The following is a 24,475-nucleotide window of genomic DNA, read 5'->3' on the forward strand; positions in this document are numbered from 1 at the left end:
AGGTTTGAAGAACTCTAAAATGAAGTCACTAACTCCGGAGTACGGAGGCGGGCTTGGGCCATTCGCTTCCTCTGGTACGGCCATCGGCGCTCGCCGACAGCTCATCAGTGCCCATGCTTGCCCCTTTTCCACCCTCCCGCGCGCCGTGCTCCGAATTAATACCTTGTGACACGACAGACTATGAAAAGGTTCGGTCTTTATGGCCACCTGCAAGTTCCAAACACGACATCCCCGTTCGCGGACGTTTTTGGCGCTATTAGCGGGATGCCAAAGACCCCTTTATGCTACTGTACCTTCCAGCATGCCCTGCGGTTAACCGGATCGAGTTCATTCCAGAGAGTGCGTGTTGGGAATTTTTGTTTCAGCATTTGATAGAGCTAGTTAAATCTCCTGACCAATGTGAACTCGGCGGTAATCGTCCTCCGCTGTACTTTATCTAAAGGGCTATAGCTACATCTCTCCTTCTCCCTTTTTCCAGCTTATTCCTCGAGACCCGATTGATACCCTGCTGCAGATTATATTTAAAAGCCCAGACCTGGCCTTTGTCACTTCACCAAGCCCTATATATAACTCAAATCACCAGATCTTTTCTGTTTGGCACGATATTAGAGTTAAATCTGCTCAACGATGGAGACCACCCTAGCCGCGGCACGATATGGAAAGGAGAATGTCAAGGTGTGCAAGGTCCACCGTGATACCACAACTGGTTGGCAAACAGTCACGGAAATGACAGTCAGTGTGTTGCTGGAGGGTGATATTGAAAGCTCGTATGTTTCTCCAGTGTTAGCTGCGCAGACCAAGCATTTACCTAGGAAGCAGATACACCAAAGCCGACAATAGCGTCGTTGTTGCAACGGATTCTATGAAAAATACCATATATATATTGGCCAAACAGCATCCTGTCACTTCTCCCGAGCTTTTTGCGTCTATTATCGGGAGTCATTTCATAGAGGCATATAAACATATTCATGCGGCGCATGTCAATATCGTTGCTCATCGGTGGACAAGAATGGCTATCGACGGAAAGCTACACCCACATTCATTCATGCGCGATGGTATGGATGTCCGAATCGCAGACGCCGATGTCATTGAGGGCAAGGGGATTGAAATCAAATCTTCGATCTCTGGCCTTCTCCTTCTAAAGAGCACAGGATCCCAATTTCACGGATTCATACAAGATGAATTCACCACGTTGCCTGAAACCTGGGACAGGATTTTAAGCACAGAGATTGATGCGAATTGGACTTGGATGCCATTTGAAAACCTCGACCATGTCAAGTCCGTAGTTCCTAAATTTGACCGGGCCTTCTCTTCGGCGCGAGATATCAGCTTAAGGCTCTTTGCGCAAGATGATAGCGCAAGCGTGCAAAACACAATGTATAAAATGGCTAGTGAAATCCTTGGCACTGAGCCGTTGCTGAAAACTGTGTCGTACTCGCTTCCGAACAAGCATTACCTTGAACTAGGCAAGTCACATCATTCGAACTCTGGTGGTCCATTCTGTTTCGCCGCGCTAACGATTCAAAGGTCTGAGCTGGCACAAAGGACTGAAAAATGTTGGTAAAGATGCAGAAGTATATGTGCCGACCTCGGCGCCGAATGGCTTAATTCAATGCACGGTTGCGCGTGGAACTGACCGCTACATACGGGCGACAACTTCAAAGCTCTAACCAGGGTCCTTGAGCTTGAGCCGTGATGCTGGAACCTTTAAAAACCTAAGCAGGAGCGCTGTACACCTGACTTGTTTAGTCCCGTTCGTAAATCAAATATCATACAAGACTTCAATCAAAAATCTAAGGTCAATATACAATACAATTGACCAAAATGTTATACTAGTAATACATAAACCCTCGCTCCCGATACTCCGCATGTGATGCATTGAAATCAAAAAAGTTCTCACTGCGCTGCAGCTACTTCTCGCGTTCGCTGAAAAGCTTTCTTAATTTCAGGCAGTTCACCCAGTACGCTTTTTCCGCCGAATTGGACAATGTTTGCTTTGTATGGGTGGGCATGGCCTTCGAAGGCTGTAAAAATCCAGTCAGCACAGTTTCCAAATCTAGCAAAGCTTCAATTTGCCCAGTCATCGCCCTCCAAAGTCTTGAAGATGAAGACCGACAAAAGCGCACGCACCTTTTAGTCTGGCCATCCTCTTTTCTCTCAACTTATTCTTAGGTAGCATTCCCCGGACTGCTCTTTTCAGTACCTCCGCACCACCCCATTTCTCGAACATCTTATCCATCGACATAGATTTCAGACTTCCCGGCCTCGTCGAATGAGAATAGTATAACTTCTGAAATCTCTTTTTACCCGTGGTGTGAATGTTCTTGCACCCGACTGCCACGACGTAGTCACCGCAATCGGTCGAGGGATCATAGATTGGCTTGTTCTTGCCCATGAGAAAGAGTGCTATCGAGGAGGCGACGCGGCCCAGACTCCGTGGATCGGAGCCTACATCTATATAGTGCCATGTTCGAGAGTAGGCGAGACGGGTCTGAACGCAGAAATATGGTCAGTAAGCTAATGGCTGGCTATTTTAATCTGGCGACATACTCGTCCAATGCTTTGCGACATAGCGAATTCAAGCGGTATTATTGACACATAAAGAGAATGTGGGATAAAACAAAAAGCACTGTGCACGGCAAAGACCTTCAAATGCTGCAAGCGACGAGCAAATGCTCAATTAACTGGGTACGTTCGATTATTCCTCCCGCCGCTGCGTGGACTGGGCGACGGGCACTCATTTTCTCATAGTATCACGTGACTACTTAGCTAAGCTGCCCTAGGGGCACACTAAGCGAGCGCGCCCACCATCTCCGACTTTTGGAATATCGATTTGCGGCTCACCAGCGCGACGGCGACATCGACCTTTGACCTTCGACAACCTCCGATTTCTGCACGTCGAACCCAAGCCATCCGCCATTATATCTGCAAACATGGCTGCTGTTCCAAGCGTGCAATGCTTCGGCAAGAAGAAGACAGGTGCGAACTTTTTGTTACCGGTTATCTTGGCTTGGGGAAAATGGATTTTGTTTGACTGACATATAACGAGTTTAGCTACCGCTGTCGCCCACTGCAAGGTACGATGAACCCGCCGGGGGAAGGGGATTTTGGGAATAAAAACGGGTCTTGGTGGAATGTATGCTAAGAAGATGCAAATAGCAAGGCAGAGGGCTCATCAAAGTGAACGGCCAGCCGATCTCACTTGTCCAACCAGAAATCCTCAGATTCAAGGTACGCGCATGCCCCCGGAACACATAAAGAGGAAATAGAGTGGCAATAGAGGAAAAAGACGGTGTCGAAGCGAAAGCTACGATGGGCATACTTTACCTTGGGGGGCGCTACTGGGAAATCCGTTCTAATGCAATTCGGCCCATCTGGGATAAATAGGTCTACGAACCCCTCCTCATAGTCGGCCTTGACAAGTTCGCCAATGTCGATATCCGCGTCCGCGTCACCGGTGGTGGTCACACTTCCCAGATCTATGCCATTAGACAAGCCATCGCCAAGGCCTTAATCGCCTACTACCAGAAATACGTCGATGAGCACTCTAAGAACCAGCTCAAGCAGGCCTTTGTTCAATTCGATAGAACCCTTCTTGTTGCCGATAACAGACGGGCTGAACCAAAGAAGTTCGGTGGTCCAGGTGCCCGTGCTCGTTTCCAGAAATCTTACCGTTAAATCTACCTCCTGCGTTTGCGATGTGGTGGGGTTCGACGACTGGAGATGTGCCAGAGGATTGGTTGTTGGCGCTGGGACGGACGGGAAGAAAATGTCATGTCTCAAATTATTATGTTTTGTTCCTTTGTATGAAAAAAAGAGGAACGGAATAATGCTATCTGCGCAATGGCAAAACCATTTTCAAATCCAATAAAAACCCATTTTCCACCGTGGGAATTTATAATGTCGCAGCCGGTATACTATTGCCCTTTTTCTTGGGGTTCTTGCAACATACAGAGCCTGCTCAGGTCCCTGCCTCCCGGCAGCGCCAGATATGCGACGGAATAGCGCTGGATTGTGGCTGATAGAAGGTATATCGACTGGCTCTCTCACCGAGAAATGACGTTATAGTGTTAATATGTTATAGCAATCTGCTTATCCAACGGGTTCACTACCTTCATCTGAAGATAGGGATCGTTTGTAGATTCAAAACCACTTCACATGATAAACTTAAGGGAACTACACCTACTATTTAAATGTGAACCAGAAGCGTCGAGGTGTATCCTGTTCATTTTCTTGTTGAGTATATCAATTTATTATAGGCTATTAGATCATACCCTATCATTCATCGCTCGCGAAATTGTTTGTCGCTATCAAAATTGGGTTAGTTGCGGTATAGATGGTTTTTTTTTGGCCAAGAAAACGTTTACTCCGCGTGCAGGCGATGCGCTTATAGCTTTGATGAGAGAATATGTCATTGGTGCCTCGAGGTGTGAATTTGCGCGTAATTTGAAAGTAATGGCGACGCTAGAATGTGTTTCCCACGCCTTCTTTTGACACCATACGTCTAGCCAGAGATGCATGGTAAAGCGATGGTTGACCATGGAAAACCCTTTGCCGGAATCTTCACTGTGACGGCGTGTCTGTCATATCTATGTCTTCTCCTGGGTGTTCTGCAAGGACCGGCTCCTCAAGGTCGACGATAACTGGTGCATATTCGCCAGTTTCGTCCTCTTCTTCAGCACCGCTGAGCTCCATCTCTACCTGCTCTCCATCTTCCAGTTCCAGCATACCTCGCCGTACTATGGAACGTCTTGATAGCTCCCAGCCGTATTTGCTTTTAACCCAGTTCTCCAAACGCGCGAACTCCTTCTTAACCCTCATTTCTCCAGAGGCCTCGGATTCATCAACGGACTTTTTGAATTTAATGAGGAGACTCTTGAGGTAATTTCCACCATCATCTCCATCCATTTCGAACAGCCCCCCTTCGACATCTTCGAAATGGCACAGTTGAAGCCTGAGCAGTTGTAAAACCTTGACGAAAAAGTCTTCTCGCTCCTTCATTGCGCTTTTGCAAGTGAGTATTAGACCCAGAAGCCGTTTCCACTGTTCTAAACTTGAGAAATTCATCAGGGTAAGCACCATCAAGAAGGTAAATTGTAGTTCACCCAGCACCTGCTCCTCCCCTGCTGCATCACTATCGACGTCGGATAGCTTGGGGGCCGGGATACCATGCTTGATTAGATCGCCTAGAGCCCACGAACGGTCCTGCGCAGCCTCCGTCCGCTCGCGGCCTATAGCACCCTCTCGCCAAGTTTTCTTCAAATCAACAGGGATAAACCGTAATTCTTTCTCCCGCTCTCCAGCAACCCCCATTGAATTCGCCATATCCGTGGTCGGTAGCCCAGGGATATAGTCTATATCCCTCGCTGCAGAGCTTCCGGATGTAATTGTCCAACGTTGGTCAAGAGAGTCAGACTGGCCCAAGATGCGGTCTAGGACCGATGGCGATATGGAACTTGAGAGTCTCTGCCAATCGCCTCGAGAAGGGGCACGCTCATGTTGATAGCTTATCGTATTCGCGCCATCTCCAACAGTCGTCGTCGGCCTCGCATTCAATTGCGATTGGTAGGCTAGGAAGCCTCCAGAAGCCCAAATCCTCCCCAGATTGGCTCTTTGCCGCATCGCCTCTTGTCTCCCAGCATCACTATTTTCATCAACAGGAACGACCGCCTCCAGCGCCTTGTCCCATTTTCGCAATCTTATATCGATATGACTTTGGCGGGCGAGCTGGTTTGGACTGCCATTGTCTCCGACATAGAACCATTCACCGCTTCTAAGTGAGAAACTTTCCGTTGTACCTGTGTATAGAAAGTGTGCGCCTGGAGGTAGGTCCTTCACTCCGTAGAAGTTCGGGGTAGAGTTGAATGAGAAGAGGTCGATGCCGACAAGCGTTGTTGGAGGGAGGTCGCTGATGACAAGAGTAGGAGTCGGTCGAGGAGAATCCGACATTTGGCAAGATGCGGTGGCTAAGCCCGTTGTGGACTCGAGTGATGGTGCGGCGACTAGGGACCAGCGCAAGATGTATCATCAGACTCCCGACAGAAAATAGCCTCCTGATGATTGGATAAATGGGAGATGGAAGAACTTAATTGCAAGACAGATATCGGGCTTTATAGGGAAAATAGGTCCATTCCGGTCGAAAGATCAAACGCAGACGGTGAGCGGCGGTATGTACTCCACAAATTGAGGGATTTGGCTGAGATTATGACGGAGCACAGCTACATTATTACCAAGGTTTACCTTAGGATAATATCCGGAGTACTCCATATATAGGGCCAATGTACAAATCACATCCAGTATTGAATAACGATTTAAAATGCTCAAGTATCTCGTTTGATTGGATTATATGAGAGTACTAGTAACACCCACATAACGTACACGAGAGCAAGAAATTTTGGGATAAAGAAAAAAAAGAAGACCAGGCGTTACTGCCGTTCTTCGCGTTTATTCCATCCACGTAATGCAAAAGGATAGCGCCAATGTATCCATGCATTCCATCCTCGCTCCAGCCGCAAACAGAGGTACGCAACATGGAGGCGGAAAGCGAAAGTAGACGACTCATAGACGACGACCACGGCGACCACCCTTGCGGCGAGTAGAGTCGGAAGGAGTCGGGGTAACATCCTCAATTCTTCCAATTCTCATTCCGGAACGGGCGAGAGCACGGAGGGCAGACTGAGCACCAGGGCCAGGAGTCTTAGTGCCGTTACCTGTGGAGAGTAAGATGTTGGCATGTAATCATAAAAAAGTTTTCGTAGCTCTGTATAAATTGTCTGCTTGCATACCTCCAGTAGCACGGATCTTGATGTGAAGAGCGTTGATGCCAAGCTCCTTGCAGCGAGCAGCAACATCCTGGGCAGCCAACATAGCAGCGTAGGGGGAAGACTCGTCACGATCAGCCTTGACCTTCATACCACCAGTAACACGACAGATAGTTTCGCGACCGCTGAGCGCAAAAATCGGTCAGCATTCTCCTAGATTATTCATAATTCGGCCGGCGTCCACAATTTCTACGAACGGCGCGAGCACGGATGGAGGGCAACCAACCTGAGATCGGTGACATGCACGAAAGTATCGTTGAAGGAGGCAAAAATACGTGCGACACCGAAGACGAGCGAGCCTAATCGGAGTCAGAGGGTATGATTGGCGAATTGAAGAGAGTAGGGGACATTACCATCTCCGGACAGCGGTCCAAGAGAGACGTTCTCGTTGGCGGGTCTATCGGTCTTCTTCTTTGGAGGCATTTTGGCTGCGATGGATGGAGGATGTTGTGGATAGCACAAGGAAAAGGGAGCAGCTCGAGTTCGTCTTCATGAGCATTTGATTTCGCAGTGGTCCGGGCATAGGGCTTTTCCCCGTGTGCCCTAACTTTCCAAAACGGCACTAGCTTAGTTAGTGAATTAGATGCTGACTAATCCCGCCGGCTTAAAATCGAGCAGCAGCAAATTTTCTCCCTCATCCCTCTTTCTTTTTTCTTTTTTTAATCGTCGCTTGTTGACTTTCATCCAATTGCCTCCTCTCTTTGACCATCACTGCTCATGTTGGAAGAGAATACCCAATGTTGGAGGAATGGCTTCTCTGTTTGGTATTACACAAAGACTAGAATTTCCGCTATGAGTCACTGAGTTACACACAACGTGCACGTTACGCAAGTTGCTGGATCTTAGGGACTCTGTTGGCTTCTTTTATTTCTTGTATACCCTTTTTATCTCTATCTCTGCTACTGAATTGCGGTCTACAAAAGTTTTCTTTTCTCGTGCAGACCAAGGTTACAGTCAAGCACTCCTCAAAATGGCGGGCCATACTTCTCACCCAAGATCCATTGGGATCATTGGGATGGGTGATATGGGAAGGATGTATGCTCAGCGCTTGAGCCAAGCGGGTTGGAGGTAAACCGCCCCCCTTGCTGAGCCTCCATGCTCTCATTTTCCCAACCAATACTATCTCTGGTATATGGTAAGTTCTGGCTTTCTTTTCATATCTTTCCTTTTACATGATGACTTGAGTGCATTTGGCTCGAGTATGGCTTGTTGTCGACTATGCCACCTTTCTGGTGTGCATGGAAGATACCTCGCTGTCACTGATGTAAACGCTCGCTACCTAACTTTTACCTTGTCTGATATCTGCATCTACTCTACTTATCTATTTCCACCCTATCTATTCACAGTTTATGGATGCTAATCGACCTTGCTGGCTTGCTTAGACTTAAAAGACCCTCTAATACCGTGGGCTGATGTATTATACTAGCATTAATGCCTGCGACAAACCTACCAATTATGACACACTGAGGCAAGAATTCATATCCCATGTATGTCCACTACTACCATCAATCGACATTGATGCTCAATTCCTATTTTTCTTTCGAGTAGACAAATATCAATATATTACCCAACGGACATTTGGTCTCCAGAGTTAGCGACTACATTATCTACAGTGTAGAGGCAGAAGCCATCAACAAAATTGTGGCGGAGTATGGCCCATGTATGCAAATTTTATCGAATTCATAGTCTGTCAACAAATTTTATCTGACAATTTCAAAGCAACCAAAGTTGGCGCGATTGTTGGTGGTCAAACTTCCTGCAAAGCCCCAGAGCTGGCTGCTTTTGAGAACCATCTTCCTGGGGACGTGGAGATTATTTCGGTTCATTCCCTACATGGACCGAACGTGAACCCTAAAGGACAGCCGTTGGTATGCATTATTGCCGAGATCACAATCCGCGTCAGAGGCGTCAGTAGTAACCTCGCATATTTAGGTCTTGATTCAGCACAGAGCCTCTGACGAGAGCCTCAGGTTTGTTGAAAGTGTGTTTGCGTCTTTCGAATCCAAATACGTTTACCTCACCGGGGAGAGGCATGATCGAATCACAGCGGACACTCAGGCCGTGACGCATGCTGCATTTTTGAGTATGGGAACTGCGTGGCAAGCCAATAACCAATTCCCGTGGGAGATATCTCGATATGTGGGTGGAATTGAAAACGTCAAAATTAATATCACATTACGCATCTACTCGAATAAGTGGCATGTCTATGCTGGACTTGCGATATTGAACCCTGCTGCCAAAAGACAGATCCGTCAGTATGCAGAATCAGTGACCGAACTATTCAAATTGATGTTAGGCGGCCATCGTGATGAGCTTAAGCGCAGAGTCAAGGCTGCCAGGGCGGCTGTATTCAGGTCTGATGCAGTGAAACAAAATTTACTGCTAGAAGATGAAGTGCTTGACCGGTTCTCCCTGTCCCGGGGGCTGACAGAGAAGACGCCGAATAACCATCTCAGTCTCCTGGCAATTGTTGACTGTTGGTGGAAATTAGGAATTGTTCCCTACGACCATATGATCTGTTCAACTCCAGTTAGTCTGCTCTACTTAACCCCTATTCCAATCTTGATAGTTCCGAATTTTTAATGTTCTGTCCAGCTCTTCCGGCTTTGGCTTGGGGTGACGGAGTATTTATTTCGAAAAGAGGACCTGTTAGATGAAGTCCTCGATATTGCCATTGATGACAATACGTTCCGGTCCGACGATCTCGAGTTTACATTTGCCGCTCGAGTCAGACAGCCCCTCCATCTCTGACCCTTGAATTCGTTTGATGCTTACAGTTTGCTGACAAATTTACCAGGCATGGTCTGACTGCGTTTCGTTCGGCGACTTTGAATCTTATCGAGATCGTTTCGAGAGAATACAAAACTACTTTGCACCTCGGTTCCCCGAAGCTGTCAGACTTGGAAATGAGATGATGAAAACGATCCTGGAGAAAACGGAGAAACCAGACATCCCACTCGCTGCACGTCAAAAAGTGCCGCAATAAGGATCTTCTACCGAAAATATGCTCACGCTACTTGCCGCGCAGTCGGTGTCATTCCCGGCCCTCTACCTGGTGTAACACTCGCACGAACCACATTCGAATCCATACTCCGGCTTTTTCTGCAGTTATATCTCGGGAAGTATTATGGTTTGAATGAATCCATGAGCACGGGTTATCCTGACGACGGGATCTAATGGGAATAGCCTCCCTGGCTACCCTTTTGTATATTATATGACTTATATATAAGGATTTTATGTGGGACAGTACAGAGTGCTATTATAAAAACAGGGCAGATTGTTCGTTCTCGAAGCATTGGGCTCTTTGGACTGAATATAAAACGCGGCTGTTAAAACCGGAATAGAAACCACTGAGCCCTTTCATAACTCAGTCTGAACGACACAATGTAAGCAAGATATGTGGCATCCCAATGGTAGGGTGGCCTGGTGCTATGCCAGGCCCAATACCGGTAGCAGGATATTCAAATCAAAAAGAGTTACTTTGCCTTTATATATCGCCCTTGGAGAAAGTATTCCAAAAGACGACTTTTTGTTTAGTGCATGGGTCGAAAGCGCATTGACCCAGGCGCGGTCGATTTCAAGGGAGCAGGCCCCACACAACAGAGTGTTTATTCTTAGTATATCTTTGGGCAATTAGCGGTTTTCTGGCTTGTGGCTTAGCTACTGAAAAGAGAATTCCAGACAATTGAAAAGCGGTGGGAACGAGCGTCCAGGGATTGATGTCACAAACTACTTAGGCTGCATGCAACCGATCATCTGGGGTCCCTCCCGGGAGAGGATTGTCCCATGAATAAGGTCACTGTAACCGCTCTGTGCTCTCCAGGGCTATGCTCAATCTCCACAGTTAGACAGATGCCAAGTTCCAGACTTACGATTTCCAGGGTTGCACCATCACATTGGCAGGCCGAAGGTGCATCAGTATGTACACGAGCCGAACAAGGGTAAGGAAACACACACAGAGCATGGGGTACAGGCCACCCCTATCAAGGGATTCTCTTTCTCTCAAAAAAAAAAAAAAAAAAAAAAAAAAAAAAAAAAAGGAAGAAAAAGAAAGTAAAGATAAGCTGTTTGGTTGGAGAGCGCTGGAACAAAAATCATCGAACGTGAGATAAGCCCGAGATCTTTAACAATTGAACTGCTCGTATTGCTGGAACCCCACTGCGTTAGAGGCTATATAGTTCAACTAAAATTGACATGGATGTCATCGATAATGCATCACTCTCCTCGGCGACGATCTCGCAGGGTTTGACTGTGTATGATCCTTATCTGCTCCCCTTGCCAGGGCTGGGCAAGCCAGACAGTGAACCTAAGGTCGTCAGCCTCGAATTTGGCGTAACCACTGCGTACTGTTGTTGAGGCTTCCCCGTGTCAGGCTCAAAGGCCATGTTGTGGCTGAGATCTCGACTCTTCTTTAACGAGGAATTCGATTACTCAACGCAATAATGTTGAGTCCTATAATCCAGCCTATCCTCCGAAGCTTCGGTGGTTGCGAAAGCGCGAGTTTCAATCTGGATTATGGCTGGTTGTCGGAGCCCCTGGCGATTGGTGAATGAAAAACGCTTGACACAAACCTCCCCCCCGAACTCTTCTCTCAGAAAGCGGTTAGGAGGATGTTTCGTCCTGTTCGAACTCAGTGTCTTAAAACTTCCTGCGATCTTGAGCTGGAGGAGTCGCTGGGTTCGCAGTTCCTCCGAGAATCTGCAACTAACACGCTGGGCTTGGCTTTGGGCATTATGGTCGACTTCCGCCCCTCCTGGAGTGAGCATCAAGCAGGGACACTACATTTAAAATGGGATAGGGTTCGCCAATTCTTCACATTGCATCGTAGTACTCCCAGGTGAAGTTTCCATAATTTCGTACACGCCATGCGCCATGGATTATATTTGTCCCCCTCTTGATTCGCGGTCGAGGCCGCAGATCCTCCCAGCCGAAATTACGTATGTATGGACTCCGAGCTCCGTGCAGATATGATTTTTCCTTGATTGTCTTTTTATACCCCGGATCCAGGGTGAAATTGAAACGCGTCCTCCTCTCGACAGGGCTGCTCTCACTTAAGACCCAAGAGCTTATTCCGTCGCTGATCATTGGGATGTCAATACATAACACTCGTTCGTCTCCCAGAAGAACCGCCATTTCTTCTCCTTTGTTTATTTTTTTTCGCTCGCAGTTTGAGCTCTTACCTTGTTTCTTTTCTTTTCTTTTCTCTTTTTTTTTTTTGTTTGGTCATTGATCCAGATACCCTAAGCCCGTGTGCAAAATGAGATTAACCCCCTTGGGTTGGCCGACAGCGGTTTTGGCCTTTGGTAAGCCACATTTTCATTCAGTGCTATGGTCTAAGAGCCTCCATTGATGAATTGAGCCATCTAATGCTCGTGTTAGCATCGAGCGTTCTGGGCAACAGCATTCAATTCAGTCCTGGAGGCCGAGCTTCTGGGTTGAGCTTCCGTGTCAACGTTCCAACATCTACGGCTTCCTCAAGATCAGGCCCAATTTACTTTCAAATTTCAGCCCCGAACGATGTCCAATGGGTTGGCCTAGGTCAAGGAGCCAGCATGGACGGTGCCAACGTTTTCATGCTTTATTCCGCATCCTCCACAAATGTGACGCTGTCGCCGAGGTTAGCCGCGGGCTACTTCGAACCTGAAGTCAACCCGGATGCCAAAATTTCGCTCCTCGAAGGCACGGGGATCTCAGACGGCAGGATGGTTGCAAATGTCAGATGTGACACCTGCATGTCGTGGGAAGGAGGGATGATGGATCCTACAGATACTGCTAGCCCATGGATATGGGGTCTGAAAATGGGATCCTCCATTGATTCGTCGGATACTGACGAAGACCTTCAACAACATGATGTTATGGGCACGTTCACTCTTGATCTGACAAGGGCTGTCGGCGGCAGCTCCGACAATCCGTTCCAGGATATCCCTTCAAATGACCCCCCGCCCCCGACCTCCACCGATTCCAACGGCGCCGTGCCTGTACAGGGAGGAAGATCAGCAATCGAAATTAAACGCATCGCTCACGGATTGATTATGTCTATCGTCGTTGTGGTCCTATTCCCTCTTTTCGCGCTGAGTCTTCAAGTTATCCCCTCGAGAGCCACCGTCCCATATATCCATGCGCCACTCCAACTGGTCGCACTATGTTTGGCAATCGCAGGTTTTGGCATCGGAATCTCTTTGGCATTGGATCTAGGGGTTATATCTGGTTATCATCCGGTTATAGGCCTTATCATGATAGGAAGTTTGATCCTTTTCCAGCCCGCTCTCGGTCTACTCCAGCATATGCATTTTCGAAAGACAGGCGAAAGGAGTTCCTTTGGTGATCTTCACCGATGGGGTGGTCGACTTTTGATTGTCTTGGGCATCGTCAATGGCGGTCTGGGCTTCAAATTTAGTGGAATTGGTAATCCCACCGTACCGAGAGCAGGTGTCATTGCATATGGAGTGATCGCGGGCGTTATGGCCCTTGTATATGTCGCAATCGTCCTGGTGAAGTCTTTGAAACAGGGAGGCAATGCTCAAATGAAGCCCATTGGGTCGAATGGCAACACGCCGCCAAAAGGTTCGGCCGAACAAAGTATCACGCATGATATATAGTTTTCTCATACATGCTGTTCATTTTTTTATATTTTTTTGTTAATGGCAAAACTTCGTTATCGCGCACCACTTCTGTATATATTCATGTTTTCTTTCTTCCCTATGGACAGGACCATTTGTCTTATCTAAAGCTATTTCTAATGGGAGTACTCCTGCGAGTATAATGGGTGGAGTCTGCTCGCTAGGGTTGACACAATCGATGCGTCGCAAAGTAGTTGGAAGTGGCATCAAAGCAGGGTTGCCGAGAGGAGCACCCCGATTACTCCGTACACGGGATACCTGCCAAACAAGCTTAAAATTAAGCTTTGTGGGAAGTGGGCCTTGTGTTGCTCAAAGAGGTTTCCTTGAAAAGGAGAGTACCCAAAAAGATGGAGTAAAATGCGCTTTTGCCAGTATCATAACACCTGTGCATTTCAGAGCGCCTAAATCGCATGCAATTTTCGAGAAATAGACAAAAGAGGTACACACTACTTATCCCTGCTGCGACAGGTGCCTGACAGACTTTTTGCATGCACTGGAGCTAGTTATGTTAGTTGCAGAGCTCCCCATTCCAAATTCGCAAGAGGAGCTACAAGATGGAAAGCTTGTGCTGTTCCTGGTCCGCCCACACTTATATTCATGTATAGGGTATACCAACAAAGTAGGAGTGAAAGAAGTACTTTAGTAGTCTGTATAAAGTGTATAAAAAGCTGCTACTATGCGGAAGCTCCTAAGGAATAGTTATCAGAAGTTACTCATTTGAACACCTCAAACTATGGGAGTTACCAGAATCTGACGCAGGTACTGCTCCAGCACACTATTCAGTCTCTCAGTCTGACTACTCCGTACGGAGTACAGGCTAACGATATACCCTCGGGTCAAAAAAGGACCACTCTCTCCACTCTAGCATTGAGTTAGTTCCTTGATCCTACAGTAAAACTATCCACAAGTTGAATCATTTCGATGCTAGCGGCCAGATAATGTCTTGTGGTTGATTGTTGCATATGCCAGTGAGTTGTCATTGGCAAGGGGACCCCTGTTCCAGATTTGCTAACACTTGATTAGTTAGTTATTAGGACTCCATAGTTCGCCACCCAGTGCATCTTCGGGTTGACATTGAGCTGCTGTGTGACGGGGTGTGGACTGCTGTTTGATGTACTCCGTACCTGTTGCCTGAACCTACATCTTAACCCACTCCCATCATTAAGTTACTCTTTGGTTAGTTAAGCAAGCAACAACGGCCCAACAGCCTGCGCTAAGTTAACCTCCCGGGCTAACAAATATTTTGGGTAGCACTGAAAGCTCCCTGTAACTTCTCCAGATTGTTTCTTGTTCAGTTCAACTTCTTCTCACTATTGTTATTACTTTCTTCTCTTTCAGGGGAAAAAGTGGAAGGTATTCCATGCCTGTTGGTGTAAGTAAAAAGGCGGTCCCTTTTTTCCCGGATTAATGATGTAGTTACAAGTCAACATGTTGTTACCTTTCACTTGCTTATAACCCAACGCCGCCTTCCTCTACTCCGTACTCCGTCCCCTATCTCCTTTTTCTGCTTTCAATTTCAACCTTGCACTGCCAACACTGACCATCTTTTGATTTATCATGCCATAGATGTGATCAGAGAATTAAAACAATGGCACCCCGTCATACGAATGTAAAAGGCTCTTCTGGGTCTCTCCCAAGGTACGCGAAGCTCCCTTCATACGGCCCTGTTTTCATCTAGGTTACTTCTCTCGGAGCTGTCTGTGCTCCTCACACCATCCCCTTTACAAGATCAAGGCGAAGGCTAACTTTTGACCGCATACAGCTATAGTACTTTGTTTGCTAGCGTAAGAATACCCGCAGTTACAATAACAGCTGACAGACACTTCCATGCTAATGGCATTCATCCCCTGCCAACACTTTCAGCATGAATTGTCTTCAGCCTCGCGACGTCCTGATGTTGCAACTGTGACGATCCTTAAGTCTGAATACGACTCATTGGTAAGTATGGATCTGCTAAATACTGCCTTGACCTATGAGGCTAACAACGAGTGGTGAAGGCGCGTCGGTCCTGTGAATACGGTATGTTTATGCCCCATTATCTAGGCCCTCCCTCGATTTCCGTCTAAATATATGTCTGTGGCGCCAGAGAGATTAAAGCAAGCTTTGATTCGTGGAGGCATACCGCGGTCATCTCTTGAAGTGAGGGCATCCCGCTTTAGACTGTCAGGAATTATCAACGCTTACTTCTATGCAAGACATTGATCCGTAGTCCCGATAATTCCTACGAGGTATCACAAGAAAACGAGAATAGTTCGAATTCCACTCTTCGCCATGACCAAAATTCTGCTCGTAGCTCTCCGAAGACTACCACGACCAAAAATCACACTGAGCGAGATGCTGCGTTATACTGCCATCCACAACGAAGCTCAGCAGAGCCAACCATCCGTTCCATAATTGACACACCAGGTCGCCCAGATTCTGATGACCATGACAATGTTTCAACCCCAAGTGATGAGAAGGTGGATTCACCATATTCTGGTGACGGACATACGGTTGCAATGAAATGCCACGGGAATGGAAGTGATAATCGTACCATCGTGTTAAAAGGCATTCCAGATCGAACAACCCATTCCCACATTGTCGCTGCTGTTCGCGGAGGCGCGCTGGTAGATGTCTTTCTTCGCTCCAGGGAGCGTACTGCGAGCATCTCGTTTGCTGACAGCAGAGCTGCCCAGGAGTTCTTCACATATGCGAAGCGGCAGCATTTGTGTATCCTTGATAAGCCTGTAAGTTTGAGAAGGACAGATTTTTCGTTTTGATAGCTCACACCGTTGCCTTTTAAGGTTGATGTTTCATGGAGTGACCGCCAGTTCATTCTGTCAAACTATATCGCCTCTCAGGTGTCAAATGGGGCTTCCCGCAATATCTTGATTCGCGGAATCCACCCCAATTTGACCGAATCCCGAATCCGAGAGGATATGGAGCATATACACAATTTGGTGATTATTTCAGTTACGTTTACCCAAGGCAATGCATATATTTCCACAAACTCGGTTCAAAAAGCGTCATATGCTCGCAATTGCATGAGATCCCGCATGCCATATAAAGTTATGAGAATAGAGTACTATCCCGATGAGTGCGCAGAGCCGTTGCCACGGATCCAGCATATGCTGAGGAGGGAAACTCCTCGACCAGCTAAAAAATTGAATCCTATGGCCAATCGGTTCGAGATGCTGCATCTCGATGATAGTGATGCTGACTCTGACGGAACGGAGGAGTTGACAAGCTGTGCCTCTGTTACAGGCGGAGTCAACTGGGCGAATCCGATTGCTGTCTAAATGCTTATCTGGACATCTGCTGACATTCAGTTTCCCATTTTGCCCTCTCGCTAACTCTTGCATTATTGGAAGCATCGAGCCACCATTCAAAACTAATGTTCGGCCATCATACCCACCCTGTTCTATTCATCTAGAATGCCCTACTCCGTACAGCCCTTCCCTTTCTTCTCTCCAATGCCTTGCACTGGGTCAAAGCACCAAAGCTGTCCTGCCATTTTTGAAATTCTTCCTGTTAGATACCCAATATCTCTGCAGCTTTCCTGGTTTTATCATTCGAGGTGAGGAAGTTACTTGGGAAGGATGATTGCATTGTTTAATCTGATACTTCTTGTCCTGCTCTTTTCAGCAATAGTTTTTACTTCAATATATGTCATCTGCATCAAGGCTAAAGAAGAGTGTGTTCATGCAAAAATATGATTCTGATTAACTATCATCAACAATAGACACGACGTGGAAGGGAGCAATATCTTCTTGGTAAACCTAGTATCACCCTCAGCTCTGGTTACACTTATCACACAGGCTTCATCTTCCACTGTGTAAAGCTCCTCCTCTAATCAAGCAGCACAACATTGTTGAGTTGCCTGGAGCAGAAGTTGACTCACGTGACATTGTGAGATGATTGGGATGCACGCTAAGATAAGATAAGCACAAAGCACTCACATTGAAGCGAAAATCGAAAAACTGAAGTTCAACATCAAAAATTCAGTGTGGAGCAACCTCGACGCCAACAACTGCAAGCAACATCTTAAGGGTTCGTGCTTACTCCAAATAGTGTGTACCAATCTTCGCTGGGGATCTACAGCAATGTCCGTCGACGCTCGCACAGCGTACCCGGGGAGTCGCCCACCGGCCAATATGCAGGATGAATCAGACGTTGAAGAAGAGGCCCTCGTGAATAACTATAAAGAACAAGTGCACTTTGATGATGGAATGAGCGAGTTGGATCGGACTACCTCACTGGGAGCTGCTTCGCAGACACAGGGCCTCCAGGCGCAGCTGGCAGCAGCAGCGACTCCATTGGAGTTTCAGGCCACCCTTGAGACGAAGTTCGCGAGCTACGATAATTACTGCAGTCTATTCCATTATATCTTGAACTCGGATGGACCGGTAGATCTGGAAGTCCCCTCTGTATGTTTTTTTCCTACTTCTTCCCGCGAGCTCGCGCCTTAATTGACTTGCGAGGTTGTGGGTCGCGCTCCTCATGTGGCTATGAAAGGGCGAGGCTAATTTGGATTTTATTTCTAGTACTACTGGGCATGGGACGTGATCGATGAATTCATCTACCAATTCGAGTCTTTTTGCCGCTATCGTAACCGGGTTGCTCGTACCGGGTCGAACGAGGAGGAAGCACAGCTTTTGAGAGAGAATCCCAACACCTGGGGATGCTACTCTGTCCTTAACGTCCTCTACTCCCTTATTCAACGATCTCAAATTAACGAGCAGCTGGCTGCTATAAAGGCCAATGAAGATCCCATGGCCGTCGCCGGAGACTACGGATCTCGCCCCCTCTATCGCATGCTCGGATATTTCTCCATTATTGGGCTGCTACGTGTCCACTGCTTGCTAGGTGATTTCAGCTTGGCTCTCAAGACTCTTGATGACATCGAGATGAACAAAAAGGCCATGTTTGCTCGAGTAATGGCTGCCCATTTCACAACCTACTACTATGTCGGTTTCTCATACATGATGATGCGCCGCTATGCCGATGCCATTCGCACCTTTAGTCACATTCTCGTCTACGTTTCGAGAACGAAAAACTTCCAGAAGGGCAGGGAGAGCTACGATGCTATCGCCAAGAAGAACGATCAGATTCTTGCGCTCATCGCAATCTGTGTCTCTTTCCACCCCACCCGATTGGACGACACTATCCACTCAGGCCTTCGCGAGAAGTATGGTGACCAGTTCATTCGCCTTCAGCGCGGTGGGCCGGACGCCCTTCCACTCTATGAAGAGCTTTTCCGCTCGGCATGCCCAAAATTCATCAGCCCAACCCCCCCGGATTTCGACAATCCAGCTCTTAACATCGATCCTGTGGATCATCATACGGCCATCTTTATGGATGAAGTGCGCAACACGTTATACAACCCAACTGTGAAATCATATCTTAAACTATACACCACGATGGATTTGAAGAAGCTCGCTGGGTTCCTGGAAGTTGAGCCAGAGCAACTCCGCTCGTGGCTTCTCGTGAACAAGTTGCGGAGTAGACAGGTGAGATGGTCTGAGGGAGGCCTGTTGGAAGGTGAAATCGTCAACTCCAGTGACTTGGATTATGCCATCGAAGGCAATCTGATTCACATTAGCGAAGCTAAGGCGGGTCGAAGATTAGTGGATTGGTACCTGCGCAACCTTGCCAGAACATACTAGATTGACCATCGAAGGGAGGATTTCATGAACGGATTAGGTGGTTTTTCAAGTTTACTCTGCATTCTACGAGATACAAGTCTGATGGTTGCCGCATGAGAGCCTGCCAGCTATGGATCTTTGTCTGATAATACTCTTTTGTACCTGTCATGAAGGGAAAGAAAATGTGGAGTTTTGCTTGGATTCTCGTCAAAAAGCGGTTTCCTATCCCCAAAAAGGTATCCTATAAAGAAGGTCATGGTTATAGTCCTTCTTTACTTCTTAGGCGCTTATGGTCCATGTTGTTATGCTAACGAGTCTTGGTTTAATTGTTCGACGCCCTTCCAATAACAGTTTACATTGTACGGAGTAATTTTCCTGTTTTGGTAAAATTTTGATTGTTCTTTTTCTTTTTTTTTTGCGTCTTTACTTGGTTGTCTATGTCATGTACTATACAAATGAAAAGCATAGGAATAGATTGCCCAGATGCATTCCCAGGTATCTTCGATCAGACTGTCCCAATCGCTTTGGTACCTGGAGGCATAAGAGGGAGGAGAATGCGCCCTTAGGCAAATCATGTAAATCAGTGTGAAGGCATCTGTCTCTTACATACAGGTCCTCCCAAACAGGTCTTTTGCTGTAAATTCCGGAGTATACTATCTTTTATCATCCCTCAGTAACGTCGAAACTAGTACCGCATCCACAACTACTCGTCGCTCTTGGATTATTCACGACCTTGAACTGACTTCCTATCAGTTCAACCGTATAATCAATGGTGCTGCCTTTAAGCAGTTCAAGAGATGCAGAATCCATAACGACTTTCGCTTCTCCCGCGGATGTTTTGGAAGTGAGACCGGGGGATGACGATGCTTCCATGGGCGTGTCTTGGGTCTCTTCTTCAAAAACAGTATCTTCTTCTGGGTCGATTTTGGACCGTGGGTCGAGAGACATTATATACTGAAAGCCATGGCAACCGCCGCTTGTGACAGTGACTCGGAGATGGTCGTATGGTTCGGACTTAGAGTTCAGGGAGGATTTGGACGACGGGTCAGTTAATTGTCGGAGACGCTTATGGGTAGAACTTGTTAGCAACGGCAAGGCTGAACAGTGAAATGCCCAACGCAAATCCGGAACGCGAAGGAAATCATTTCTGGGAAACTGAACACAAAAAAAAATAAAAAAATAAAATAAAATACAACAGCCGGGATTCGCTGGTGGTGAGCCACCCAACTACTAGCCAGCCGGCAAGTGGCTTAAGTACGGCTGAGCGGACGGGAAGCCCTGTTTTCCACTTCCTATGGTCGTATGTGATTGTTCTAGAAGTGAATCCACAATATCATAGCATCATAGCAGTATGCTAAATCCCCTCTTTCTAAAACAAAGGCTTGAGATGGCCTTCCGAAGGTGGAATTTCTCTCTGCCTGAAAACCAAAACTAGCACCCACAAGGAGCATTTTAACATACCTTCGCTGCGCGGGGAGATATTTCAATCGTCATCGGATTTCCATCATCATCAACTCTGGGGTTTAGAGCCACTATTGTTGTGTGGTTCAAAGCCGTTGTGGAGAATGCAAGTCTGCGATCGAGCAAGGTGCGGTTGTTCCTCCGATGAGGGGGAAAGATTGGAAACTCTTGGGCGGCCCGCCAACGTGAGGAGGACAGAGACACACGGCCGGTGCCGGAAGGCACTCCCGACGATTTGAAGCCAGCTCTTGAGCTGCTCGATGATGCGAGTCGCTGAAAATGACGGGAGACGGTTGCGGCGGGGATGTTTTGGCACTGGACAAGGCGGGTGCCGGTAGAAAGGAGCGTTGGCGGTGACATTGTACGGGACGAGCCACGCTCAGATGCAAAACAAGATACCTTCAGCCGAGCATCCAGAACAAGTGTGCCATGAAGTTGGTGTGTTTTGGAGCTTGAACTCCGCTCCTCGGGACGCCCAAGAGATGGGATTTTAGTAATCCCCGGCATTTTTAAGCTCAGTCCAACCAAGCGCTCCGATTGGATCCGCCGCCACACCGCCCTCTTGGCAACGGTTATGGCATTTTGGGCTCCAGCAATACAGAGGCAGAGAGATCATCAGCAGAAGGAATTGAAATTCAACTGTCAACAACTAGCAGCTAGAAATACATCTTTCTTTTTTTTTTTTTTCTTTTCTCCTTTTAATGGCTCATAATTATACCTCACATTACCCTTTACAAAACTTGAATATGTGCCTTTCCGTCATCATTACCGTGAAAGCCTCAAAACGATCGCAGGTGTTTTCCAGCAAGATCAGACCCCAGATTAGCAACCCCTAACATAAGGAAGTACCTCGGTCATGGATAATATTTCGAACATCGTTTCTTAAGCAGCAGAGTTCCTGCGTCAGCTTCAAAGCCAGTTTTGGCTCACGATTCGCCTCGAGTTGCCCTAAAACTCGGGGAATTCTCTCCACATGATATCTGCAATACGATCCATTGGCGCTTGCATAAAGGCAATTGCTGTTTCAAAATATGGCTGAGTTGGCGCATTTGGATGGGCGCGTGTCGGCATCAAGATCTTAGTCCGCTCAAACCGCCTAGAAATGGTTTCGGATTCCACCGGCTCCAAGACAGATTCCAGGGAAGGGATATCCTCATCCTGTTCTTCATCAAAATGCTTGTTCAGATTATCCATGATGGAATCTAGCATTGGTAGATATCGCGGGTCACTGGGCTTCATATCTTGGAACTTGGCCAGCAACTCTTTGATCTAGTATATATTCCCCGTTAGGCATCCGACCAGACTCCAGAATCTCGAGTAGCATACCTGCTGGTTTTCACCCCTATCCTTATCGGCTATAACCTTGCCATGGTCCATGTGAGACTCGAGGGCCGGATACACGACGAGCTCCTCGGCCACAGCATAGCGGGCAAGCTCCCAGACGAACTGTTTTGTTGCTGTTCAGCGTAGGAGATATTTTGAAATTAACTTCATCAAGAGCTTTACCTGGTTGCCCCAACGCTTCCTGGTGTCGTCATCCTGGGCCTCGATGATTTTTTGGTAGTGATCTCGCATCTGCTGCTGATCCGCCCTCATCACATCTGAAATGGAAGCCATTTTGTTAGCAGGTGCTTGTCAACCTCTTTGGATCATGTATAATCTGTGTTGTTAATGAGACGCAAATTTCTTTGGCGCCTTTGCCTCCTGATAAGAGTCTAAAGTATCCCGGAGCTCACCTCCTATCCCCGAGGGTGCTGGCTAATATAAGGTCATGTCGCACAGGTCAGCAGGCAAGGAGCTCCGGGTCTTCACCTGGAATTCTTCTACCATTGGTAGATATTTCAAGGATAAGCTCTCATCACGTCATTGCTGTGAAGCTTCCAGAATTCAGTGATTGAGTTCTCTCGGGTCGTGCAAAACAGGTTCTTCTGCATGTTATCTGGATCACCACAAGCTTGTTGAGGAAAGGTTTAAACTTTAGTCCCATGGAGAAGTTACCTGCTTATGTACTTTCTGCCGAGGAGCTCCTTAATCCTTTTCTATTTTTTTCTTTTTTTTTTTTTGAGTGCAGCTCCAAATCTGTTCTACCACTCCATTAACAGAGTATCCGTTGGGTTGGCAAGTCAGTTGCTGCACAAGATTAAGCTAGGCATACTTGATAGAAATATCTCAAATTCCAGCTGGAGTTGCCAAAAGTAATTCGGTATTGAACAGGAGAATATCGCGCGGGGCGGCGTCCGGCAGCGGATGGCTAAAGCCCACTAATATAAGGAGGCTTAACTGTTACCAAAGCTACATGTACAACACCCTTCTCCAAGCACCGTTTCACTCATCTGCAGACTTGAAATTGTTGTGCTGTGCACCCGAGTGAAAATGACACTTGTTGAAGTTGATTCTCTAGAGATTGTCGTTATTGTTGACAATGAGCTGGATGTCATGTCCCCTCCCCCACCCGATACCGTCCAAGCGACTGGGTTGATGGGCAATATAGCACTCGAATCTCAATATGACTTGCATCACCGAGGCGACGCTTCAAAGGAGCTTCGCATGGACAGTATCTGCTGCTCTGCCCATGGACTTTCAGTGATGATTGTAAGAACAATGCGTGCGGTACTTAAGCTGAGTGATACATGACTCTACTCATCAATATGTTTTCACAGACGGCGACTAGAGGAGATGTCAGGCATACAATATTGTTTGACACTGGCCCAGAAGAAAGCGTCTGGGAACGCAATGTTAAGCGACTCAGGGCCGATATTTCGACCATTGAGCGTATCCAATTATCCCATTGGCATCGAGACCACTCAGGTAATGCATATAGCTTGTCCCTGTTTTGGCATGGTAATGAGACTTGAATATGTAGGCGGTATGCTTCGCGCGATACAGATGATTCGAGACGCACAAGCGGCGAATGGTCGCAGCGGTCAGGATCTCGTGGTCGACTTGCACGAAGCACGCCCAGACTACCGGGGATTCAGCATCGGGTCTGAAATAATTTCGCTTGAGGCAGACCCCACATTTGAGGAGATCGAGGATGCGGGGGCGAAGGTAGAAAAGACCACTTCCCCTCACACAGTCTTGGACGGCATGTTCCTTATCTCAGGAGAGATTCCGCGCATCACGGAATATGAGACCGGGTTGGCGCATGCGGTGCGCTTTGATAAATCAACAGGTCAATGGGAGAAAGATGAGATAATTGCTGATGAGCGGCTTCTTGCATGCAACCTCAAGGGTAGGACTGTTTATTGAACAGCCCATTTGGAGAGGAATTGACCTCCACCTTCGTGCGGCTGAGCGGAAGGCTAACGAATTGTCGGTGTTCACAGACAAGGGTCTCGTTATATTTACCGGTTGCAGCCACGCCGGCGTCGTCAATGCATCGAGACACGCAGTGGATTTGGCCGGGAAGAATATTCCCGCCTACGCAATTTTCGGCGGATATCATCTTGCTGGAAGCGAAGCAGCCCAGATTGAGGCCACGGTTAAGGACCTCAAAGCACTCAACCCTAAGATTTTGCTTCCGGGTCACTGTTCCGGCTGGAGAGTAAAGTATGAGATCGAAAAGGAGATGCCCGGTCGTTTGGTTCCGCCGTCCGTCGGAGCCAAGTTGACATTCTGAATGGAGATGAAATCCAACACTCTGTGGCGGGGGATCTCTCTGGTAATGTAGAGATACTACTACCTAGCTGTTATACGATACTGGGAATTTAAAGACGGTATCCCAAACCCAGGTTTAGGAGGTGCTGCATGGAGTAGATACTATAGATCAAAAGCGCTCCCAGAATGAATTGTGGTGTTCAATTGAGGACGATAAACTTCCCTAGTTCACGGCTGGGAACGGCTATTGGGGCTTTGCGAGGTTGAGTTGGTCGGTGATTCATAGCGTGTGCATCCCTCAGAGACACGGAGTGCCTGGACCAAGAATTTGCCGAAAGTCAAAGAGATGTCG

At 47.4% G+C, this 24,475-nt stretch overlaps 12 protein-coding genes across 14 annotated transcripts; 7 read left to right on the forward strand and 5 right to left on the reverse strand.

Moving 5' to 3' along the window:
• Positions 1 to 257: 257 nt before the first annotated feature.
• D8B26_003718 (uncharacterized protein) lies at positions 258 to 1,809 on the forward strand. Its single transcript, XM_003071803.2, has 3 exons — positions 258 to 767; positions 820 to 1,466; positions 1,528 to 1,809. The coding sequence occupies exons 1-3, from the start codon at positions 628 to 630 to the stop codon at positions 1,668 to 1,670; spliced, it is 930 nt and encodes a 309-aa protein (XP_003071849.1). The 5' UTR covers positions 258 to 627; the 3' UTR covers positions 1,671 to 1,809.
• MRPL23 (mitochondrial 54S ribosomal protein uL13m) lies at positions 1,526 to 2,575 on the reverse strand. The gene is made up of 3 exons (XM_003071802.2): positions 2,551 to 2,575; positions 2,131 to 2,491; positions 1,526 to 2,024 (listed from the first exon to the last, which is right to left on the reverse strand). Exons 1-3 carry the CDS (start codon positions 2,569 to 2,571, stop codon positions 1,897 to 1,899), a joined length of 510 nt encoding a protein of 169 aa, XP_003071848.1. The 5' UTR covers positions 2,572 to 2,575; the 3' UTR covers positions 1,526 to 1,896.
• An 88-nt stretch (positions 2,576 to 2,663) lies between these two features.
• RPS16 (40S ribosomal protein uS9) lies at positions 2,664 to 4,104 on the forward strand. Its single transcript, XM_003071801.2, has 5 exons — positions 2,664 to 2,688; positions 2,784 to 2,979; positions 3,055 to 3,077; positions 3,160 to 3,231; positions 3,388 to 4,104. Exons 2-5 carry the CDS (start codon positions 2,934 to 2,936, stop codon positions 3,676 to 3,678), a joined length of 432 nt encoding a protein of 143 aa, XP_003071847.1. The 5' UTR covers positions 2,664 to 2,688; positions 2,784 to 2,933; the 3' UTR covers positions 3,679 to 4,104.
• A 459-nt stretch (positions 4,105 to 4,563) lies between these two features.
• On the reverse strand, positions 4,564 to 6,267 carry D8B26_003721 (uncharacterized protein; the record flags this gene model as incomplete). The annotated part of the gene is made up of 2 exons (XM_003071800.2): positions 4,564 to 6,002; positions 6,231 to 6,267. 2 exons carry the CDS (start codon positions 6,265 to 6,267, stop codon positions 4,564 to 4,566), a joined length of 1,476 nt encoding a protein of 491 aa, XP_003071846.2.
• Positions 6,268 to 6,295: 28 nt separating this feature from the next.
• RPS14 (40S ribosomal protein uS11) lies at positions 6,296 to 7,358 on the reverse strand. The gene is made up of 4 exons (XM_003071799.2): positions 7,175 to 7,358; positions 7,048 to 7,120; positions 6,786 to 6,946; positions 6,296 to 6,710 (listed from the first exon to the last, which is right to left on the reverse strand). Exons 1-4 carry the CDS (start codon positions 7,242 to 7,244, stop codon positions 6,559 to 6,561), a joined length of 456 nt encoding a protein of 151 aa, XP_003071845.1. The 5' UTR covers positions 7,245 to 7,358; the 3' UTR covers positions 6,296 to 6,558.
• A 433-nt stretch (positions 7,359 to 7,791) lies between these two features.
• TYR1 (prephenate dehydrogenase (NADP(+))) lies at positions 7,792 to 10,225 on the forward strand (the record flags this gene model as incomplete). Its single annotated transcript, XM_003071798.2, has 7 exons — positions 7,792 to 7,889; positions 8,248 to 8,308; positions 8,370 to 8,481; positions 8,541 to 8,689; positions 8,754 to 9,350; positions 9,417 to 9,548; positions 9,619 to 10,225. The coding sequence occupies 7 exons, from the start codon at positions 7,792 to 7,794 to the stop codon at positions 9,805 to 9,807; spliced, it is 1,338 nt and encodes a 445-aa protein (XP_003071844.1). The 3' UTR covers positions 9,808 to 10,225.
• Positions 10,226 to 11,838: 1,613 nt separating this feature from the next.
• On the forward strand, positions 11,839 to 13,695 carry D8B26_003724 (uncharacterized protein). Its single transcript, XM_003071797.2, has 2 exons — positions 11,839 to 12,124; positions 12,201 to 13,695. Exons 1-2 carry the CDS (start codon positions 12,079 to 12,081, stop codon positions 13,418 to 13,420), a joined length of 1,266 nt encoding a protein of 421 aa, XP_003071843.2. The 5' UTR covers positions 11,839 to 12,078; the 3' UTR covers positions 13,421 to 13,695.
• A 1,081-nt stretch (positions 13,696 to 14,776) lies between these two features.
• Positions 14,777 to 17,106, forward strand: D8B26_003725 (uncharacterized protein). Its single transcript, XM_066124244.1, has 8 exons — positions 14,777 to 14,813; positions 15,008 to 15,079; positions 15,204 to 15,225; positions 15,305 to 15,379; positions 15,439 to 15,460; positions 15,528 to 15,580; positions 15,637 to 16,167; positions 16,225 to 17,106. Exons 2-8 carry the CDS (start codon positions 15,030 to 15,032, stop codon positions 16,717 to 16,719), a joined length of 1,248 nt encoding a protein of 415 aa, XP_065980323.1. The 5' UTR covers positions 14,777 to 14,813; positions 15,008 to 15,029; the 3' UTR covers positions 16,720 to 17,106.
• Positions 17,107 to 17,412: 306 nt separating this feature from the next.
• D8B26_003726 (uncharacterized protein) lies at positions 17,413 to 19,432 on the forward strand. The gene is made up of 2 exons (XM_003071795.2): positions 17,413 to 17,847; positions 17,965 to 19,432. Exons 1-2 carry the CDS (start codon positions 17,524 to 17,526, stop codon positions 19,084 to 19,086), a joined length of 1,446 nt encoding a protein of 481 aa, XP_003071841.1. The 5' UTR covers positions 17,413 to 17,523; the 3' UTR covers positions 19,087 to 19,432.
• A 67-nt stretch (positions 19,433 to 19,499) lies between these two features.
• On the reverse strand, positions 19,500 to 21,033 carry D8B26_003727 (uncharacterized protein; the record flags this gene model as incomplete). Its single annotated transcript, XM_066124245.1, has 2 exons — positions 19,500 to 20,130; positions 20,527 to 21,033. The coding sequence occupies 2 exons, from the start codon at positions 21,031 to 21,033 to the stop codon at positions 19,729 to 19,731; spliced, it is 909 nt and encodes a 302-aa protein (XP_065980324.1). The 3' UTR covers positions 19,500 to 19,728.
• A 79-nt stretch (positions 21,034 to 21,112) lies between these two features.
• On the reverse strand, positions 21,113 to 22,331 carry D8B26_003728 (uncharacterized protein). Of its 2 annotated transcripts, XM_066124246.1 has the most exons (4): positions 22,263 to 22,331; positions 22,033 to 22,127; positions 21,853 to 21,972; positions 21,113 to 21,795 (listed from the first exon to the last, which is right to left on the reverse strand). In XM_066124246.1, the coding sequence occupies exons 2-4, from the start codon at positions 22,120 to 22,122 to the stop codon at positions 21,475 to 21,477; spliced, it is 531 nt and encodes a 176-aa protein (XP_065980325.1). In that variant the 5' UTR covers positions 22,123 to 22,127; positions 22,263 to 22,331; the 3' UTR covers positions 21,113 to 21,474. The 2 variants fall into 2 exon arrangements, with proteins under 2 accessions (XP_065980325.1, XP_003071839.2); XM_003071793.2 differs by having other exon boundaries at positions 22,033 to 22,331.
• A 379-nt stretch (positions 22,332 to 22,710) lies between these two features.
• Positions 22,711 to 24,335, forward strand: D8B26_003729 (uncharacterized protein). 2 transcript variants are annotated; one of them, XM_003071792.2, is made up of 4 exons: positions 22,711 to 23,118; positions 23,187 to 23,334; positions 23,390 to 23,758; positions 23,853 to 24,335. In XM_003071792.2, exons 1-4 carry the CDS (start codon positions 22,900 to 22,902, stop codon positions 24,143 to 24,145), a joined length of 1,029 nt encoding a protein of 342 aa, XP_003071838.2. In that variant the 5' UTR covers positions 22,711 to 22,899; the 3' UTR covers positions 24,146 to 24,335. The 2 variants fall into 2 exon arrangements, with proteins under 2 accessions (XP_003071838.2, XP_065980326.1); XM_066124247.1 differs by having other exon boundaries at positions 22,711 to 23,334.
• Positions 24,336 to 24,475: the final 140 nt, after the last annotated feature.

The sequence above is a fragment of the Coccidioides posadasii genome, chromosome 2, assembly GCF_018416015.2.
Source record: "Coccidioides posadasii str. Silveira chromosome 2, complete sequence".
NCBI classification, from domain to species: Eukaryota; Fungi; Ascomycota; class Eurotiomycetes; order Onygenales; family Onygenaceae; genus Coccidioides; species Coccidioides posadasii.

What these genes read in the sequence shown, in the direction of transcription:
- D8B26_003725 (XM_066124244.1), top strand. Translation starts at nt 15,030, where the DNA reads ATGGCACCCCGTCATACGAATGTAAAAGGCTCTTCTGGGTCTCTCCCA. An exon ending in TACCGCGGTCATCTCTTGAA is followed by an intron (nt 15,581 to 15,636) that starts GTGAGGGCATCC and finishes CTTCTATGCAAG; the next exon opens with ACATTGATCCGTAGTCCCGA. An exon ending in TGTGTATCCTTGATAAGCCT is followed by an intron (nt 16,168 to 16,224) that starts GTAAGTTTGAGA and finishes TTGCCTTTTAAG; the next exon opens with GTTGATGTTTCATGGAGTGA.
- D8B26_003729 (XM_003071792.2), top strand. Translation starts at nt 22,900, where the DNA reads ATGACACTTGTTGAAGTTGATTCTCTAGAGATTGTCGTTATTGTTGAC. An exon ending in TTGGCATCGAGACCACTCAG is followed by an intron (nt 23,335 to 23,389) that starts GTAATGCATATA and finishes TTGAATATGTAG; the next exon opens with GCGGTATGCTTCGCGCGATA. An exon ending in TCTTGCATGCAACCTCAAGG is followed by an intron (nt 23,759 to 23,852) that starts GTAGGACTGTTT and finishes CGGTGTTCACAG; the next exon opens with ACAAGGGTCTCGTTATATTT.
- D8B26_003726 (XM_003071795.2), top strand. Translation starts at nt 17,524, where the DNA reads ATGTCCGTCGACGCTCGCACAGCGTACCCGGGGAGTCGCCCACCGGCC. An exon ending in TAGATCTGGAAGTCCCCTCT is followed by an intron (nt 17,848 to 17,964) that starts GTATGTTTTTTT and finishes TTTTATTTCTAG; the next exon opens with TACTACTGGGCATGGGACGT.
- D8B26_003724 (XM_003071797.2), top strand. Translation starts at nt 12,079, where the DNA reads ATGAGATTAACCCCCTTGGGTTGGCCGACAGCGGTTTTGGCCTTTG. An exon ending in GACAGCGGTTTTGGCCTTTG is followed by an intron (nt 12,125 to 12,200) that starts GTAAGCCACATT and finishes TGCTCGTGTTAG; the next exon opens with CATCGAGCGTTCTGGGCAAC.
- MRPL23 (XM_003071802.2), bottom strand. Translation starts at nt 2,571, where the DNA reads ATGTCGCAAAGCATTGGACGA. An exon ending in TGTCGCAAAGCATTGGACGA is followed by an intron (nt 2,492 to 2,550) that starts GTATGTCGCCAG and finishes TTCTGCGTTCAG; the next exon opens with ACCCGTCTCGCCTACTCTCG. An exon ending in GAGGATGGCCAGACTAAAAG is followed by an intron (nt 2,025 to 2,130) that starts GTGCGTGCGCTT and finishes GGATTTTTACAG; the next exon opens with CCTTCGAAGGCCATGCCCAC.
- RPS16 (XM_003071801.2), top strand. Translation starts at nt 2,934, where the DNA reads ATGGCTGCTGTTCCAAGCGTGCAATGCTTCGGCAAGAAGAAGACAG. An exon ending in CCGCTGTCGCCCACTGCAAG is followed by an intron (nt 3,078 to 3,159) that starts GTACGATGAACC and finishes AGATGCAAATAG; the next exon opens with CAAGGCAGAGGGCTCATCAA. An exon ending in CAGAAATCCTCAGATTCAAG is followed by an intron (nt 3,232 to 3,387) that starts GTACGCGCATGC and finishes TGGGATAAATAG; the next exon opens with GTCTACGAACCCCTCCTCAT.
- D8B26_003728 (XM_003071793.2), bottom strand. Translation starts at nt 22,143, where the DNA reads ATGGCTTCCATTTCAGATGTGATGAGGGCGGATCAGCAGCAGATGCGA. An exon ending in GGAAGCGTTGGGGCAACCAG is followed by an intron (nt 21,973 to 22,032) that starts GTAAAGCTCTTG and finishes GCAACAAAACAG; the next exon opens with TTCGTCTGGGAGCTTGCCCG. An exon ending in ATAGGGGTGAAAACCAGCAG is followed by an intron (nt 21,796 to 21,852) that starts GTATGCTACTCG and finishes AATATATACTAG; the next exon opens with ATCAAAGAGTTGCTGGCCAA.
- RPS14 (XM_003071799.2), bottom strand. Translation starts at nt 7,244, where the DNA reads ATGCCTCCAAAGAAGAAGACCGATAGACCCGCCAACGAGAACGTCTCT. An exon ending in TGGACCGCTGTCCGGAGATG is followed by an intron (nt 7,121 to 7,174) that starts GTAATGTCCCCT and finishes GACTCCGATTAG; the next exon opens with GCTCGCTCGTCTTCGGTGTC. An exon ending in CAAGATCCGTGCTACTGGAG is followed by an intron (nt 6,711 to 6,785) that starts GTATGCAAGCAG and finishes TACTCTCCACAG; the next exon opens with GTAACGGCACTAAGACTCCT.
- D8B26_003718 (XM_003071803.2), top strand. Translation starts at nt 628, where the DNA reads ATGGAGACCACCCTAGCCGCGGCACGATATGGAAAGGAGAATGTCAAG. An exon ending in GAGGGTGATATTGAAAGCTC is followed by an intron (nt 768 to 819) that starts GTATGTTTCTCC and finishes CCTAGGAAGCAG; the next exon opens with ATACACCAAAGCCGACAATA. An exon ending in CAAGCATTACCTTGAACTAG is followed by an intron (nt 1,467 to 1,527) that starts GCAAGTCACATC and finishes AACGATTCAAAG; the next exon opens with GTCTGAGCTGGCACAAAGGA.